This window comes from Corvus hawaiiensis, chromosome 4 (genome assembly GCF_020740725.1).
Source record: "Corvus hawaiiensis isolate bCorHaw1 chromosome 4, bCorHaw1.pri.cur, whole genome shotgun sequence".
Taxonomy (NCBI): domain Eukaryota; kingdom Metazoa; phylum Chordata; class Aves; order Passeriformes; family Corvidae; genus Corvus; species Corvus hawaiiensis.
In genome coordinates this window covers 50,593,093-50,608,355 of record NC_063216.1, presented here as the reverse complement: position 1 = coordinate 50,608,355, position 15,263 = coordinate 50,593,093, and the positions used below count along the sequence as shown (strand labels likewise).

Below are 15,263 nucleotides of genomic sequence, written 5' to 3'. Positions count from 1 at the left end.
TGTGGTAGATTCGTTATACCTGTCTACAACTCCAGGCAAGGACTTGTCTGTTGAAATCTGTTGCTCAGAAAACCCATTGTGTTAAGCTGCTAGCTAAATTAGTTTATCTTGGCTTATGATATTTTGGAGGGTGGAGGGGGAAAATTAGAACCTTTTGGAACAAGATAATAGGTAATATACAACTTAAAAGTTGTTTCTGGTTTACACTAAATATTTAATGACTTCACATTCAGTTCATGTCTTATGCAGCAGTCTTACTGATTCAGTAATTTCTACATTTTCTTTAAGAACTGTTTTCTGCTCCACTGGCTCTAGCTCTTTTGTGTTTGGGACAACCAATTTGTTTGCAAACTGAGATTTGTATTTCATAATTTGAGTGTCATTACTCAGAGTTAAATATGTCTGATTGTATGCCAGCACTTTGGGTTCTGTAGGTCTATAAGTTTTTATTTTGAATGGATTTTAAGAACTCAAATCTTCTCATGCCGATACCACGTAGCATTTTAAAAATGCCCTGTACTGAAGACTGAGTGAGGAACTGTCCACTGTTGCAGGTCAATTGAAAGTATAAAGGTTTCAGTTCGGACAAGTCTGGTTTTATTGCTGTGATGAATCTTTTTTCTATTTAACTTAGAACCCAGAGACTATCTATGTGAACACTGCCTGTTTTCTTACTAGGAATTTTGTGTCAAACTGAGTTTCTGCTGCATATGGCTCTGTGTCCATATATGTAGAATTATGCTAGAAACTTCATTCAAAGCGAGACTGCTGTCATTCCACTTCTGAAATGTTTGCACTTGAGAATGGGGAGAAAAGGAGAGATTAGTAGACAGGGTTTCAACTGCAGTATTTTTTTGCCCCCATCCTATAATGTAAAACTATGGGGAGGAGGTAGAAATTCCTCTTATTTTCAGCTGGGTTTTTTTTTACATGTTTTAGCTAATTGTGTGGCTAAATTGGAAGGTGAATGTTGCTTTCACTGGCAGCTGGTTTTAGTTGCTGAGAGATTAATATTTTAAATATTTTTCTTTGCATAACAATTGACTGTTACATTTATTGAAGGCTGTTTTATTTTCTTTGCAAAATTTATCCATGCAATTCTAAAAAACAAGTTTGCTTTCAGAAATTGCTTACTGATAGTTTTGTTCCTTTTAGAAGATCTTGTAGAATTCTAACTGGTTATGCAGTTTCCATCTCAGGATGAGAGAAAAGAGTTTAAACTATCAAATTAGCAGAACTTCCCACGACCTGATTCTTTTTTTCTGCTGAGCTTGTAAATAAACAGCCTCATACAATAGAGCTGGCCTGTTATATGAAATGTGGAATGGTTCTAAATCCTGGCTTTAACTTCTCTAAAAGCCCTAAGAGAAAATTGGGTGAGCTTGTTTTTGAAAAGCATAATTACAGTAGGTATTTTCAGTCTGATTCTCTGTGTATGGTATTTTTTATACTTTGGTCCTTATAAGTGTTTCAGTTGTATTTAAATACAGTTTCTCTGCTGTGGCTCTGAGGCATTGAGAAAGGATAAAGACAGATATTTATGAACTTCGCAAAGAACATTTTTATATTCTTAAAAATCGTTGTTGAGTAAGGAATGCTAGGTAGTAAATTGACGTGTAAGTATTTATTTGACAAAATTACAGTAAACACACCAAATTTGGTGAAAAATACAAACCCCAGAAGTTCTCATCATGTCAGTTCTCAACAACTATCTTGTTTATTTGACTTGCTTTTGATCCAGAGCTGTGTTGCCTTTTAAGGATTTGTGGCTTTTTGTGTGTACAACTGTTTCCCACTGTAGTTTTTGTAAGGTTTTAAATTGTCATATAGAATTGATATCATCATTGTATTTGTTAACAGGGGCTATTGCATGAGAACTGTTTACTACAGGTGTTATGATATACCTATAAGGGAAAATTCAGTAGTTGGTGCAAACTCAGTTAAATTTTGTAATAACACTGATTTGTTGTTTAAACCTAAGACACATCTTGGGAAAATTTTGATTTTCTTCTAATAAATGCTGTTTACATAATGCTAATAAACTGTAAGGAGCTTCTCTGTTTACAATGTATGATAGGGTAACGTGCCTAAAGATAAGATTATGTACCTTTACATTGGAAGATCTTGGCTAACACATCTCTTAAAGGAAGTCTTTAAAGCAAGTCTTAAAGCAAGCTCGCCTGGTCCAGTCTTATAGCTAACACTGTAGATGGTATCAAACCTGCAGGTTAATGCTGGATTGGGAGATAATGAGGCAAACTCCCTTGGGTAGCACTTGATTATTCTGGAAAAGTTTCTTGACAACTTTGTTGAAAAACAGCTAGCTACTGAGAGACAGTGGGGGAGGGAAAGAGAAGGGAGTCTCCCTTCGAGTCCTGACAACTTCTGTTAAGACGGCATCTAACTAAATCATCTTAATGAAAGCCAATGAATTGGACTGATGAATGTAGTCATGGCTTTCTCATGTTGAGGACTTTGACATAATTTCCCATAGGAAGGTAAATTCTTCTTCAGCTGTTAGGTTTCAAGGACTTGTTTGTTATCTTTCGAATATACGAAACATTTTAAATTCAGTTCCCATTGAGAGAGGGTGGGAATATTAGGATACAGGAAAGGAGAGGAAAAAGTTTAGTGTTACTGATAGTTTAGGCATCCTTTTGTTAAGCATTTTGCTTCAAAGAGAAAATTCTTGGTGTGCCATTTCCATCTACTTTTGTGTTTAGGGTGTTATGATCTACATCTGAGGAAAAGTTCATCAGTAAAGCAATTCCGTGATCTCATGCTATTGGTATTATTTTTAAAAGATGATGCTATTTTTGCATGGTAGCAAATTATTCTCAGTGTTAGTCCTGACATTAGTTTATGATATATATTTGCATAACCTTAAAGGTTTTTTCCTTTGTATATGAAACTCTATAGAAGTTGTTTATGAGCTGACAAGAAATGCTTTTGTCTAAGTGAAACTGAGTATTGATGTCATTACACACAACAGGGTTGGGTCAGCCAGCTGTGGGAATGTCTTTCTCTTCTGAAGTCTGACTTCTAACAGTGGGATGTGTTAAATTAAGTTGTATCTTATCTAGCCTAGTATGCCTAATTATTTTTGAAAATGATGCTTGAGAGCATGATTATGAAATTTGGAAGTAAAATGGAAAAAATGTTTTAATGTGTTGACTTATGGAATAATTAAAAGGTTTGAGTTGGAAGGTACCTTAAAAGGTCATCTAGCCAACTCCCTGCCATAAGCAGGGACATCGTCAAGTAGATTGGGTTGCTCAGAGCCCCATCCAGCCTGACCCTGAATGTTTTTCCAGGGATGGGTTATTTATCACCTCTCTGGGCAACCTGTTCCAGTGTTTTAGCATCCTCATCATAAACATTTTTTGGCAGAGCCTTTTCTTCTCCAGACTGAATACCACCAACTCTGGCAGCCTTTCCTCATAGATGTGCTCCATCCCACTTGATAATTTTTGTTGCCCTCCTTTGTACCTGGTCGAACTGTCCATCCATGTCTTTCCAGGACTTCAGAGCTGGGTGTGGTGTACCAGGTGGGATCTCATCAGAGTAGAGTAGATGGGCAAACTAATTTAGGTTTTTTTAGTAGGCTCAGTATGCATTCTACCATTTTTATCTTGTTAGATGCATTTTTGGAAGCATTTTGTAGAAGGATTATCCAAGTAAGGTGAAAAATTATGTTAACAGAGGAGATTGAAGTACAAAGCAATGAATTGCCTTCTTTAAAACCTCTTTTCAGCTGCTGTCAATATTGTAATACTTTCTAAAACTTGTCTCCGTTAAACAGCATTCTGTTTTAAAATTTATCTTTGAATTTACATTTATTGCTCACAGCCGGTCAGTGTTGCTAGATATGTATGTCTGTTATTTTTAGGGAAAAAAAGGAGTATTACTACTTTGAATCTTACTGATTCTAACTTCAACTGCTCTAGAATTCTCTCAAGGAACCTGTTTTATTTATCGTAATTAATTCAAAGTCACGAGTGTGGTAAAGAGACTGATTTTCCTACAGTAACAATATATTTCCACAGCAGTTTGAACTACCTGAGCACGTGCCATTGCGGTCCTTCCCCTCTCCTGGTTCTGTTTCAGGTGTTTGTACATTTCATGTAGTTGGTTCTGTGTGCTAACCCACCACAATGAATTAAATAATTGTCTGCCAGTTTGGTTGCCTGAGAGAAAATATCAATGCCAGGTTAGGCACGGAATAGGAGTATGAATCCAAGGAAGGTTGCAAAGTTCAGGATTGCAGCAGCACCAGTTTCTGCAAAGAACTGCTATTAAAAAGAATAACCCTGAAAAATGCATCCCAAGCTTGGGAGATGGAGAGGTGGTGGAATTCAAAATTATACAAGGTAGAAAAGGGTTACAAGCATCGCAGGTCACTGGGCTTGATGGTGTTCCTGTAAAAGGCAGTATATATGCAAAAAATCGTAGTCATGTTAGACAATATCTCCATTGTAAGCCCTCCCTACAGTCTCCCTTTCCTAATCCCACCTTTCCCTTTTACCCTATGTCCTATTACCCCCAGTGTATTCCCAATCCGTTTTTTCATCCATGGTTTCCCTCCCAAAACCATGCTTTTGCCAATTGTTTCCCCAAAAATCCCTTTCCAATGCCGAGTGGGGGATGAAAAGGGGGAGGGAAGAAGTTAAACCCTCTCCTGCCTCAGTTTCCCCACAAAGCATGCTCAGAGAATTCTGTCTCCCTTCTGTCAGCCCTAAGATGTTCCACAGAATCTGATTGGACATTTAAAGACTCAGGAGGGTGGCTTGTTTTGTTTTGAAACTGTTCTTGTAATGTTTATCCAGTTGTTTTCATTCTCCTTTTATTAAAATAAAACGGGTGAGGTGTTGGGGTCCCTCCCCTGCCATGTAGCCCTGGGAGAGGGGCCCTGAGGGCACAGACACGGGGCTTCCCTGCCCCTGCTCAGCCTCGTTCCCATTGGTTGGTTTGTGTTCCCTGCGCGGGGAGAAGGACCCTTGGTCCCGTGACTGGAACAGTTCCTCGGCAGAGCTCCGGCCATGCGGCTGGAGAAATAAACATCTCTGAAACAGCTAGCAAGAATCCGTCCATATGTATTTCCTTTCCACGGGACTCTTGGTTCGATATATGTATGTTGCAGTATCCCCACTGCAACAAGTTTCCATCAGTAAGAGCTGTCATGGAGCTCCAGAGTTAACTGTTATTAAATCACTGAAAGAACTGAAGGCGTACAAGAGTTGCAAAAGAATTTTTAATAAGGAATTTTCCCAAGCAGCATACCTTGCTTCTGTGTTAAATATGTTAAAGCAAGTGATATTTATAATATATAGGAAATGGCCTGCAAAAAGAGGCAACAGATAATTAATGTTTATTATAGAGACTGTAAACTGTAGTTAAAGTGAAGGGAAAAAGCAAACTGGAAAATAAAAAAGATAAAGCTACATGGCTGAATAATTTATAAGAGGAAATGTCTCTCTTAACTTTCTGATTTTGAACAAACTATATACCTGACAGGGAGGAATGAGATCACATAAAGAAAAATCCCATTATGTACAATGGATTTTTTGCTTCATATATGTAGAATGTCTTTTATATTGAGAAATCCAGAAGCAGAGGTAGTAGTGTGCTAACTTTCATTGAAATTTGCCATACAGAAGTCCATACAACTATTACAATGCTTAGAGGCATATAAGCAAGTGAAACTTACTTGACCTAATTGCTTCAAATCTCACTTTAATTTAAGACTAAAAACACAGAGATCTGTGAAGCATTTATCTAATATAGAGAAAAATGGAGTGTTTTTCTGATTTATAGATCTCATTAAGGGATTTGGAAATAGAAAAAAAGTAAATATAGTAAGGGTATTGTCTGTCAGTATTACTGACATAAAGTATTACTGCTTGCAAACCTGTTCCACAACTTGTTCTTTCCTTTTGCAGCTTTTTATTGATAGTGTTAGAAAGTCAACCACAAGAGTTGATCAAATCAGCATATCCTAGTACAGAGCACTACTTGTTGCAGTCTTTTAAGTGTCAATGAACTAATGGCGTTCTGCAGCACAATGATGAAAAGTCTAAGTGCTCCTCCAGCAGATATTTCATGGTTTCTGGGTTCTTATATGGAAGGATTTTAGAGATAGCTTTTGGAGAAAGAGTAATAGCTTGCCGAACATAAAATTCCCTTATGTCCCTAAAACGAAGTTCAAAAAGATTTCTTTCTGGGGCTTACATTAAATTGTTTGGCATGTACTAAGTGTGAAGTAAAAAACAAAGTAAATTCAAAGCTCCCAAAGAAAAGACGCTTTTGTGGGGTACCAATGTGCTTTGGTACCTCAGGGAAATGTTTTAAAACTCTTTCCTGTGTGCTGGTCTCTGTGCCTGAGGCAGGATGGCAGTAAAAGTGCAAGCACCTACTTAGAAATCTCTGTCCATTAGAACTTTGTCTAGAAGCTAAAAAGATGACCAGTTTCTCTGGTCTGTTAGGGCATTAGGGAAAAAAAAAGCGTGTAAAGTACCATATTGTGCTTCCAGGCTTTTTTCCAATTTTTAAGCTCATATTGAGGTAGAAGATTTCAATTGTTTCGATTTTGAATTAAGTCTGTTTAGGACTTGATTTAGTTTCTACTGCATAGTCATAAAATGGGAGAGGTTTATTCCCTGAACTAGTTGTCTGAAATGCTTTTACTCTTCTGGGGTGATAGGCTGTTCGAAGTGCAGTTGTAAATGTTGTAGCTGTTTATAGAAATTGAAACTTGGTCCAACACTTTAAGCAAATACTCCCTGTGGAACTTAAAACCTATGTTTTATTTTCTGTTTTATGGAAATTGGGGGGGTGTTCATAAGCCCTTGTTTTTAAAAAGAAGAAAAACCAATATCACATGCATTTGAATGCAGCTGTGTTGTCTAATTTGATCTTAATTTGTCTAAATAACATATTTTGTCTTTGTTCTGCAAAGAGTTTTCTGAAGCTGTTGGCTCTTAATTATTTGGTACTTAAATCTGTGTTTTTCTGGACTCCTTGTTACTTGTTTCTCTGTCCTTTTCTGTATGATTGACCATATTTTCTCCCTGTCAGATAATAGAGAGTTTTAGTTTAAATATGCTTTTATTGTCTGGGCTTATCTTGCAGCAAGTCTAATAGTACGTTATCAATGACAGTAAAAAGGAGGAGGGTACTCTTTACTAAGGAGAAAGAGCAATGCAGTGGGATTTCCAGTGCAGTTGAAGTGCACAGCTTTACTATTCAATTAAAGGACATAGAGGCATTTATTTCTCTTTAATGTTGCTATAATATTCAGATTGTCTTATTTTTTTTTCTCTGACCTGTCATGACATCCCGAGGTGGTGGAAGGGAGAGAGGAGTTGTGTAGCTTTCATACTGAGTGAAGTGGACAAGTGGCATCAGCGTGGGGATTGGTGTTTGCTTATGATAACTTCAGTAGTACTGCATGCAGCATAAACATCATGAAACATTTATTTATTTTCAAAATTTTTTGGTACATTTGGTATTTCTAGGTACCCTTTTCTGCTTGAAACAGTGTTTCACAATGCCTGTTTCCTTTTGCCTTCATGCAAAAAGCTGTTAATAAGATGACACTGGCTGGTCCTAATTATGTTAATTTCCTTTAGAGCAAAATGCAGATGTCACAAGTGCTCCAGTTACTTGCTTAGTCACAAAATGTTGAAAACCAGTTGTCAGTAAGAAATCTTGTCATCATTTCAAATGTTCAAATTAAAGCCATTGGAACCAGGTGCAATTTCTTCTATCTACAATGGTGTAATTCACTGTATTATTTTAGCTTATGATAAATCTGCATAACGGTCTTTGGACAATAACAAGAGATTTACTATAATCTCCAAAGCAGAACCTGAGTAAGTTGTTGGTTTGTTGCACAACCGTGTACTGTGTACTTTGGAAACAAATGGAATGAGGTCTGGGAGAGAGGTGGCTGGAATCTTGCACCACCTACATATACTTTGAAGATGTTAAAAGTGGAGGTGTTCTTGCGTCTTCTTTTAGAGGCTGGGGGTGTTGTATATTTTATTAAATATTTTCTACATAATATGATTCATGTTGGTAGCTCTTGCAATGTCCTGAAAAAGCAGGCAAAAGGATTTTTTATTTTAGCTTCCTCCCCCTTGTCTCTGCATTATGAGACAGAAGAAGTATATTCAGTTAAGGATTCAGTTTAGATCTTGTCTGTTTTATCTCTTTGCACTGAAGTCTGGTGTTGTAGAAACTATTTATAGCTTCTTCAATTTATTTATAAAACTGTGAGAGTTATTTCTAGGCAAGGTTAGCAATTAAGTGCAAGCCTGTAAATGGAGTGTTTAATCCCTTTGGCAATAGCAGTAATCTTTCTCACATGGAAGGGATCACAAAAACATCTCTGATGACTTTTTTATCTTGGTTATAGACAGTACTCACCTGTGAATTACTGGAAGACCCTCCTGTTTCTGTTTCACAGCAGTATGCTGTTTTGTTGTCAGTCTTCAGCTCAGTGTCAAAAGTGATGTCCACTATGGCTGGACCATAATGTAGGTTAATGTTCTAGCTGAAAAGATGAATGTATTGGGACATAGAAGTCCCAGAGAATAGTGAGCACAAAGTATTGTAGGCTGTTTCCCAGTAGCACAAATTCAGTGAGAGTGATCTAACAGTACTTTACTCTTACAGTAAAGCTTTTTCCTTTATTGCATGTGATGTGCTTCATGTACCCAAGTACCTCTCTATTTCCAGGCATTTCTCTTCTAGGAAGTGATTTAATTTTACCTTTAAGTACTCTTAAGATATAAAACTGACACAGTGGTTTGTGTTAATCTTTGTTTCACAGAGCTTAAGCTATACCACTGTGTTGTTTCTGATCCATAGGCAACTGAAAATCTCCCCAGTGTTGTATTCCCTCGGTTTTCTGCTGTGCAGAGTGTCATACTTTTGTCTATTCTGTAGTTGTGTTTTATCCTTGAGGAAACTGGAACTGATGGTGAACTGAAATAGCTGTCAGGCTTGTGCTCTTCCCCTAGCTGCCCTTGGTGAATGGTATATCACAGTATGGCTCTTTTTGTAACATTTCAGAAGCTCATCCAAGACTGTCAGCTTTAGTGAGAACTTAATGGTCGAGTTTCATCAAGGTTAACAATGATACTGCTTCCTGTTGCAACACTGCTGAGAGAATAAAATTGTGCTTTCAGGATTAAGTGTGAATTATGAATACACAATATAAAGATTTGAGGGATGTTATATAAAAGGGATTAATTCTGTATTTGTTGTTAAGGGTAGTAGCTCTATTTTAAAGTTACAGCTGAGCACAAAATTTTGCATCTCTATTAGATATTGTCCCTGCTCAATAAACCTTTTGAGTATGTGTTGGAATCTGAAGCATGTGCTTAACTGCTTTGCTGAATTGGGGCCTTCATTACCAAATTGCAGGTGTATGTTCACTTAAGTATTTAAGGAAAAAAATAACTGTAAAACAATACTTACTTTGTTCTGTTCAGTGTGTTACATTAATGGAAAACATCAGAAATGCTGTGCTGTTGCTATGCTGTCTGAAACAGATTCAATATAGTTAATGACTTGAATGTTCTGTATGAGATATGGTCCAATTAAGAATTAACATGGAGTGATGAAATGAAAATGCAAAAATTGAAAGTGAGATTCTATTTTATGGTGCTTAATATTATTGTAGAATAAGGCTTTCAAATGTTTTCCTGTTTAAAAGTGTGTTTCAATTATGGTTTTTTTCTAATTCTTACATGGATATTAGAGCATTTATTATGTGTGTGCAATAGCTGGGGCTCTGTAAGCATTTCCATAATAAAGTTCTCTGTATACGAGGGTTTAATAATGTGGTCATAAAAGTGTGTTTTACACATAAAAGTGGTGTATTGGTCTGCCAGAAGGCTTGTGCTTTAAAAATAAATAACATTATTTAAAGAGAGATTAAGAAGGAAATGGAAGGAAAAGTGGGCTCTACCTAACTCATTCTTGATAAATATTTGATCAATATGTATAAATAACCCCCCACTTAGCTAGAAGAAGCAGTTCAATGCTGAGCTAATCTAGTATCTTCAAGCCTGGACTTAGACTTCATGTCTGTTGCTACATAAAATGTTCATACATGTAATGAAGATGTGCTTTCCATGCAAAAAGTAAATCTGCACTGTGTAAAACACAACTGTGTCACAGGGTTCTTGTTTTGTGGTGCTACCTTTGTAGCTTCCATAGCCCAAGAAACCTTTGGCACACTGAAATCCTTTGGTATCTGTCACAAATATGGGCCTGTACCATGCTGTAGGAATTGTACATCTTTTCTTCCTCTCCACCAACATAAAATTAGCTATAGCTGCATTGTGCTAGATGAGACCACCAGATTTTTGTGAGGCATTCCCCCGTTTAAAACACTGGACTCTGATGAGAAATAGGAGAGAAGATACATTCTGATTTACTAGAAGTGCTATTAAATCTTGGAGATTTTTGTGGAGAAGCTGAGAAGTACTTGCTATTCTTGCCAATGTGACCAAGGCAAAAGTGACAAGTCTAGACTCAGTTGGCTCATGTGTTCTTTAGCTCTGAGATTCTTTAGGACAAGTTTGAAATGATACTAGGGTTTTTTTTTTACCCTTACACATACATGTACATTAATACAATTTACAAATAACCAACACATTTGAGCCGTGGTCTGGAGTAACAGCATTTAAATTTAGTAGAAAGTTTGGATGTTTATTAGATTATGGTTTTTAAATCAGTTGGGTCTGTGACATTTTACATTGAAGTTCAAAATTAATATTGTGTGTTGTGAGAAACATATTTAGGAGATATAACTCTTCATATTTTCATTCAAGATTTGACCTTGGGTGGATTAATAGGCATGAGAATAGATATTCTGCATATTTCTTGTTGTCTTTGCTGGATATAAGCTGAAATCCCTCAGTGATATTTTGTGTAGCAAGGTGTGTGAAATCAAATGAGGGATATAGTCCCTTGAATAGTAAGAGAAAAACATAGCTGAAAAATGCCAAATAGTGTAAGCAGTATTTTCATATGCATTTTTAGCTATTGTAAATTAAGGCTTAATTTCCAGAGTAAGTGTACTGAATCTGGAAAAAATTGTGAGAGTTGTCATTTCTTCAATGTCTTTTTCTTACATTTTAGCTGTATTATCAAGAGATAGAAAGGAATTGGTTTCTAGCAATGAAGTAGCTCAATGAAATCTGAAAAAATTACCTTTTTTTTCTTTGTCTTTCTTTTTACTTTTTTAATTTGTTTTTCGTTCTTTGCCTAGTACTCTTAACAACACGGAATATTTTGGATATGTTCTGCATGTGACAGCTAACCTATTTGTATTTACCAGGCACGAAATGTTGCCATTGTATATATGCTGTTCCATAAACTTTGGGAGGATAACCAAGTTACTTTTATTTTTCTGTTGTCTTCCAAGGGACGTCAGAGATGGCTTCCGAAGAAGAAGCTTCTATTCTTCTCATTATGTGAGAGATCGATCCCCTCATAAGAGGGACTCACCGTTCTTCAGGGAATCGCCAGGGAGCCGAAGGGATTCTCCGCACAGCAGATCTGGCTCAAGCGTCAGCAGCAGGAGCTACTCTCCTGAAAGAAGCAAAGCCTATCCTTTCCACCAGCATAGCAGAAGTATGTCATCTTTACATAAAAGAAATATTTCTTCTCAGCAAGGTAATGCTGCATTAATGATGCGAACTGGTTAGTGAGGTGAAACTATAAAAGCCTTTTTTCCATACATGCTCTTTTTTACAGTGGGAAAAGCTGACATTTTGTACCGTCTATGTGTTGTCTGCTCTGGTTGTTTCATTGTACTCTCTGTTCCCTTAGGTATTTCATGTGGGAGATTGTAGGTTTTATTTTGGTATCAGGTCTAGACTGACTGTAGGAGTTTCAGCTGCACAGCTTTTTCTAGTATTTTATGTTCCTTTTAGCATCAACTCCTGTTACTTCTTTATGTGCTTCCTTGGATTCCCTGACAAGAAACTTTGCTTCATCTACAGCAGATGAAGACATTTCTTCCTGCAACTAGGAATAAAGAGGGATTTAAAAAAATGGAGAAATGAAAGAACATATTGCTACTTGTTGCATTTTCTACAAATTTTACTAGGCTTTTAAAACTGATTGTTTTTTATCAATTACATTTCAATGTCAAAACCGCTCAGGTCTTGCTCTCCTCAAAGAAATGTGAAGCGTATCTGAGTTTAGTCCATTCTGACTATTAAAATCTTAGCTCCTAATGTTTCCCAGAAGTCTAATGAATCATCTGTTTTGAAAATATTTGAGTTTTTCGTATTTAAATAATTTGGGGGGGAAAAAAAAAAAGAAATTGCTTTTTTTAATGTGCTACAATCTTAGCCACTCTGTTTGTACAGCTTATGTAAATTAATCCGATTTAATTTCCCTTTCTGCAAATGCTTTCTAGTGAACTATGCAAACCTACTGTTCATTTTGGCAGCTTTTTAAAAAGTAATTAGGTTTTTTTTTTAACTCACTGAGAGGCACATTGTGTTTCCAGAGTGACACTGAGCCATTATGTAGCACATCTTGCCAAAAAAGATCTTTGTAGTTTAGTTAACATCACTTAAATATTGAGGAATCATTTCACTCCTTGCAGAGTACAGATGGTCTTTCTATTTGGGCATTACAATGCTTTTAAAATTTTGTAGCAATACTCAGTGAACATAAATTCCTCTAAGTGTAGGAGAGGAAGAAAAAAATAAGATAGTTAATTTTCTGTAAGTCTTGTAGGTGTGCAGCTTGTAATTACTGGGGACAAGAAAACAGTGTTGTGAGAAACCATACAAAATTTTGGAATGTTTCATGGCTTTTTACAATTTTGAGCTGACTTAGATCATACATGTCTATAGTATATTGTTAGAATTACTCAGACAATAGTGGAGGTAGTGATGTAGAAGCAGAAATATTCGCAAACCAGAAAAGATGCTGATCAAGAGAGGAGCTTACATTTAGGTCTGTGTTTTTTGATATTTTCTCCTGTTTGCAGGGTTAAATACCTTTCCCAATCACCTTTAGATCAGTTTTAAGAGACCAGGTGGGTTGTGAACTGGACTACTTTTTTATTCCTTTCCCTGGAAAAGAGGACTACTAAAATGACTGAATTACTAAAATGACTACTTTAGATGACTGAATTAAAATTCCTATTTGCAAGGTATAAATGGTTTAAATAATACTTTTAGAATAATTTTTGAATGCAGTTTGCCTTAGGTAAGCTCATGTATTGCATATTTAAAAGGAACATCAAGGGGGACATCTCATATATGTCAGCAGTACATTTTAGTGGGTACTTAAGTGGATTTACAACATGCAGAGTATATACTATTTCATGTGGAATTTGCAATATGGCATCTTTCTAAAATACTATAATGCTGTTTAAAGTCATGCTGTCTGAATTGGTTTGGTCACATGACTTCCACTGAAGAAGGAATATCCCATGCTCTCCAGCCCTTCATACGTGAGGATAAATACAGAATTTAAACAAAGAAAACTGCAGGGACATGAAGAAGCTTGATAAAGGGAAGGAAGGGGCTAATGGAAAGGACAAGCATTCATCTGTGATGGGAGAGCGCGGAGAGAAGCAGGATGGTGCTCCTTCACGGGACCAGGCAGTTAGGGGTCAGTAGAGTGGAGTAGGTGTCAGCAGAGTCAGTAGGGGTCATACTGAGGAGATACAAGAAAGCAAGTAGTGGTGCTTTGAGAGTGTCATGTTTAATTTTACGGGTAGGGCTTTGGGGCTCAAAATAGCCACACGCATTCTGAAAATAAATGGCCTAATGTCTTCAAATTAAATGGTGTTTTTTCTCTTTGCTTAACTTTGAATAATTGTCTGCCACTTGTATTAGCTCATTTCATCTGTTCAGGTGCAAACATATAATCCATTCAATTGAGATAATCTTTAAAGAATCCAGTCTGACAAAGGAGGCATGTGGGAGGCAGAGTTGGAGTAGTCCTTAAATTTAAAAGGAGGTGGCTAATCTATGGGGCTGAAAAGCAGGTATCACAGGAGCAAAACTTATGTTACTTAGCGGTGACAAGGGAGATGTTCTGTGCTTTGGGGAGTGTGACAGAATAAAAACATGGTTATTTCTATCTTCTTGATTTTAGTTTTGACAAATACTTTTTATTTATAGGAGCTTTTTTACTTATCATAGCTTTCCCATTTACTATTTTCTGTTTAAAAGCTTTTTTTTTTTTCCATTGAAGGTCTATTTCTTTTGTTTTATGTCTACCAGAAATTCTTAAATAAGGCTGATTACTATGTTTTTAGCTAGGATCTTAATTTAGCATAGTCTTCAAACTGAGGTTTAAAGTGCAATTTGGAATGTTTGATTTTGCCAGAGTAACATTCCCACCTCTTTTCATTAGCATTTTTGAAAGACCCATCAGTAGCTGTGAAAAGTTTTGCATGGATTAGTAACATTACAGCAGAAACTCACTTCCCACCAACAGTGTGCATAGACGAGCAGGTTTTGATGTTTGCTTTGCATTAAGCCTACACTATATATATATGTTATGAAAATGTGGTGAAAGAGTTGAAGACCTACCTTTCACATACCTCTTAAGCATTTCCTGTTGTTAAAGGCATGCATTTTGCATAGACTTTTACCTGCATTTTTGTGTAAGTATTTTAAAATGCACCACACAATACAGTATTTTATGGCATTGAATAAAAAAGGAAAACAGCTCAGCTCTTCAGAGTGAGATGCCATGTCTGCTCTTTGTTTTGATTTGTTAAATTAAAGCCGTATTTAAAGCCATAATGAGCAATCACATTTATAATTCTACTAAAATAATTTCTATCCCAATTTTCATAAGTATTTGATAGACTTTTTAATTAATCCCTTTATCAATTGTATTGATGAAGATTTAATGGAAGCCCAGGTAAGTTTACATTGTATTTTATTTGTGAACAGTCAGTTGTTTCCCAGTGAGTGTGAAGAATCTGGTTGATTTAGGCCTACTGTTTGCTTTTTGTACTTACCTTCTGCAGATCCCTTAGATGTAATCTGTGGGCCCCAGCTTGAGAACTGGTAGTTTACACTGCAACCAGTTCTGTTGTTGTGGGCTGCCTGTAACTGGTCTGTGGCAAGACTATGCACAGATTGTGATTAGCACTGTGAATTCGATTTGGTATTTTGCCAATTTTAACTTTTATAGGCAAGACACTGATCTGACAAAGAGCACCTACTGTGTGGCTGATACAAAACAGGAGTATTTCTCATGGC

At 36.5% G+C, this 15,263-nt stretch overlaps 1 protein-coding gene across 5 annotated transcripts in view; it reads left to right on the top strand.

Annotated features, from left to right (window-relative positions):
- Positions 1-15,263, top strand: part of PPHLN1 (periphilin 1) — a 64,754-nt gene that overhangs the window by 14,815 nt on the left and 34,676 nt on the right. For 3 of the 5 annotated variants that reach the window (XM_048300247.1, XM_048300244.1, XM_048300248.1), the window contains exon 6: positions 11,441-11,691. In XM_048300247.1, the coding sequence (XP_048156204.1) occupies positions 11,441-11,691 (251 nt within the window). The remainder of the gene's footprint in view (positions 1-11,440; positions 11,692-15,263) is intronic. The other 2 variants (XM_048300246.1, XM_048300245.1) reach the window with 1 other exon arrangement.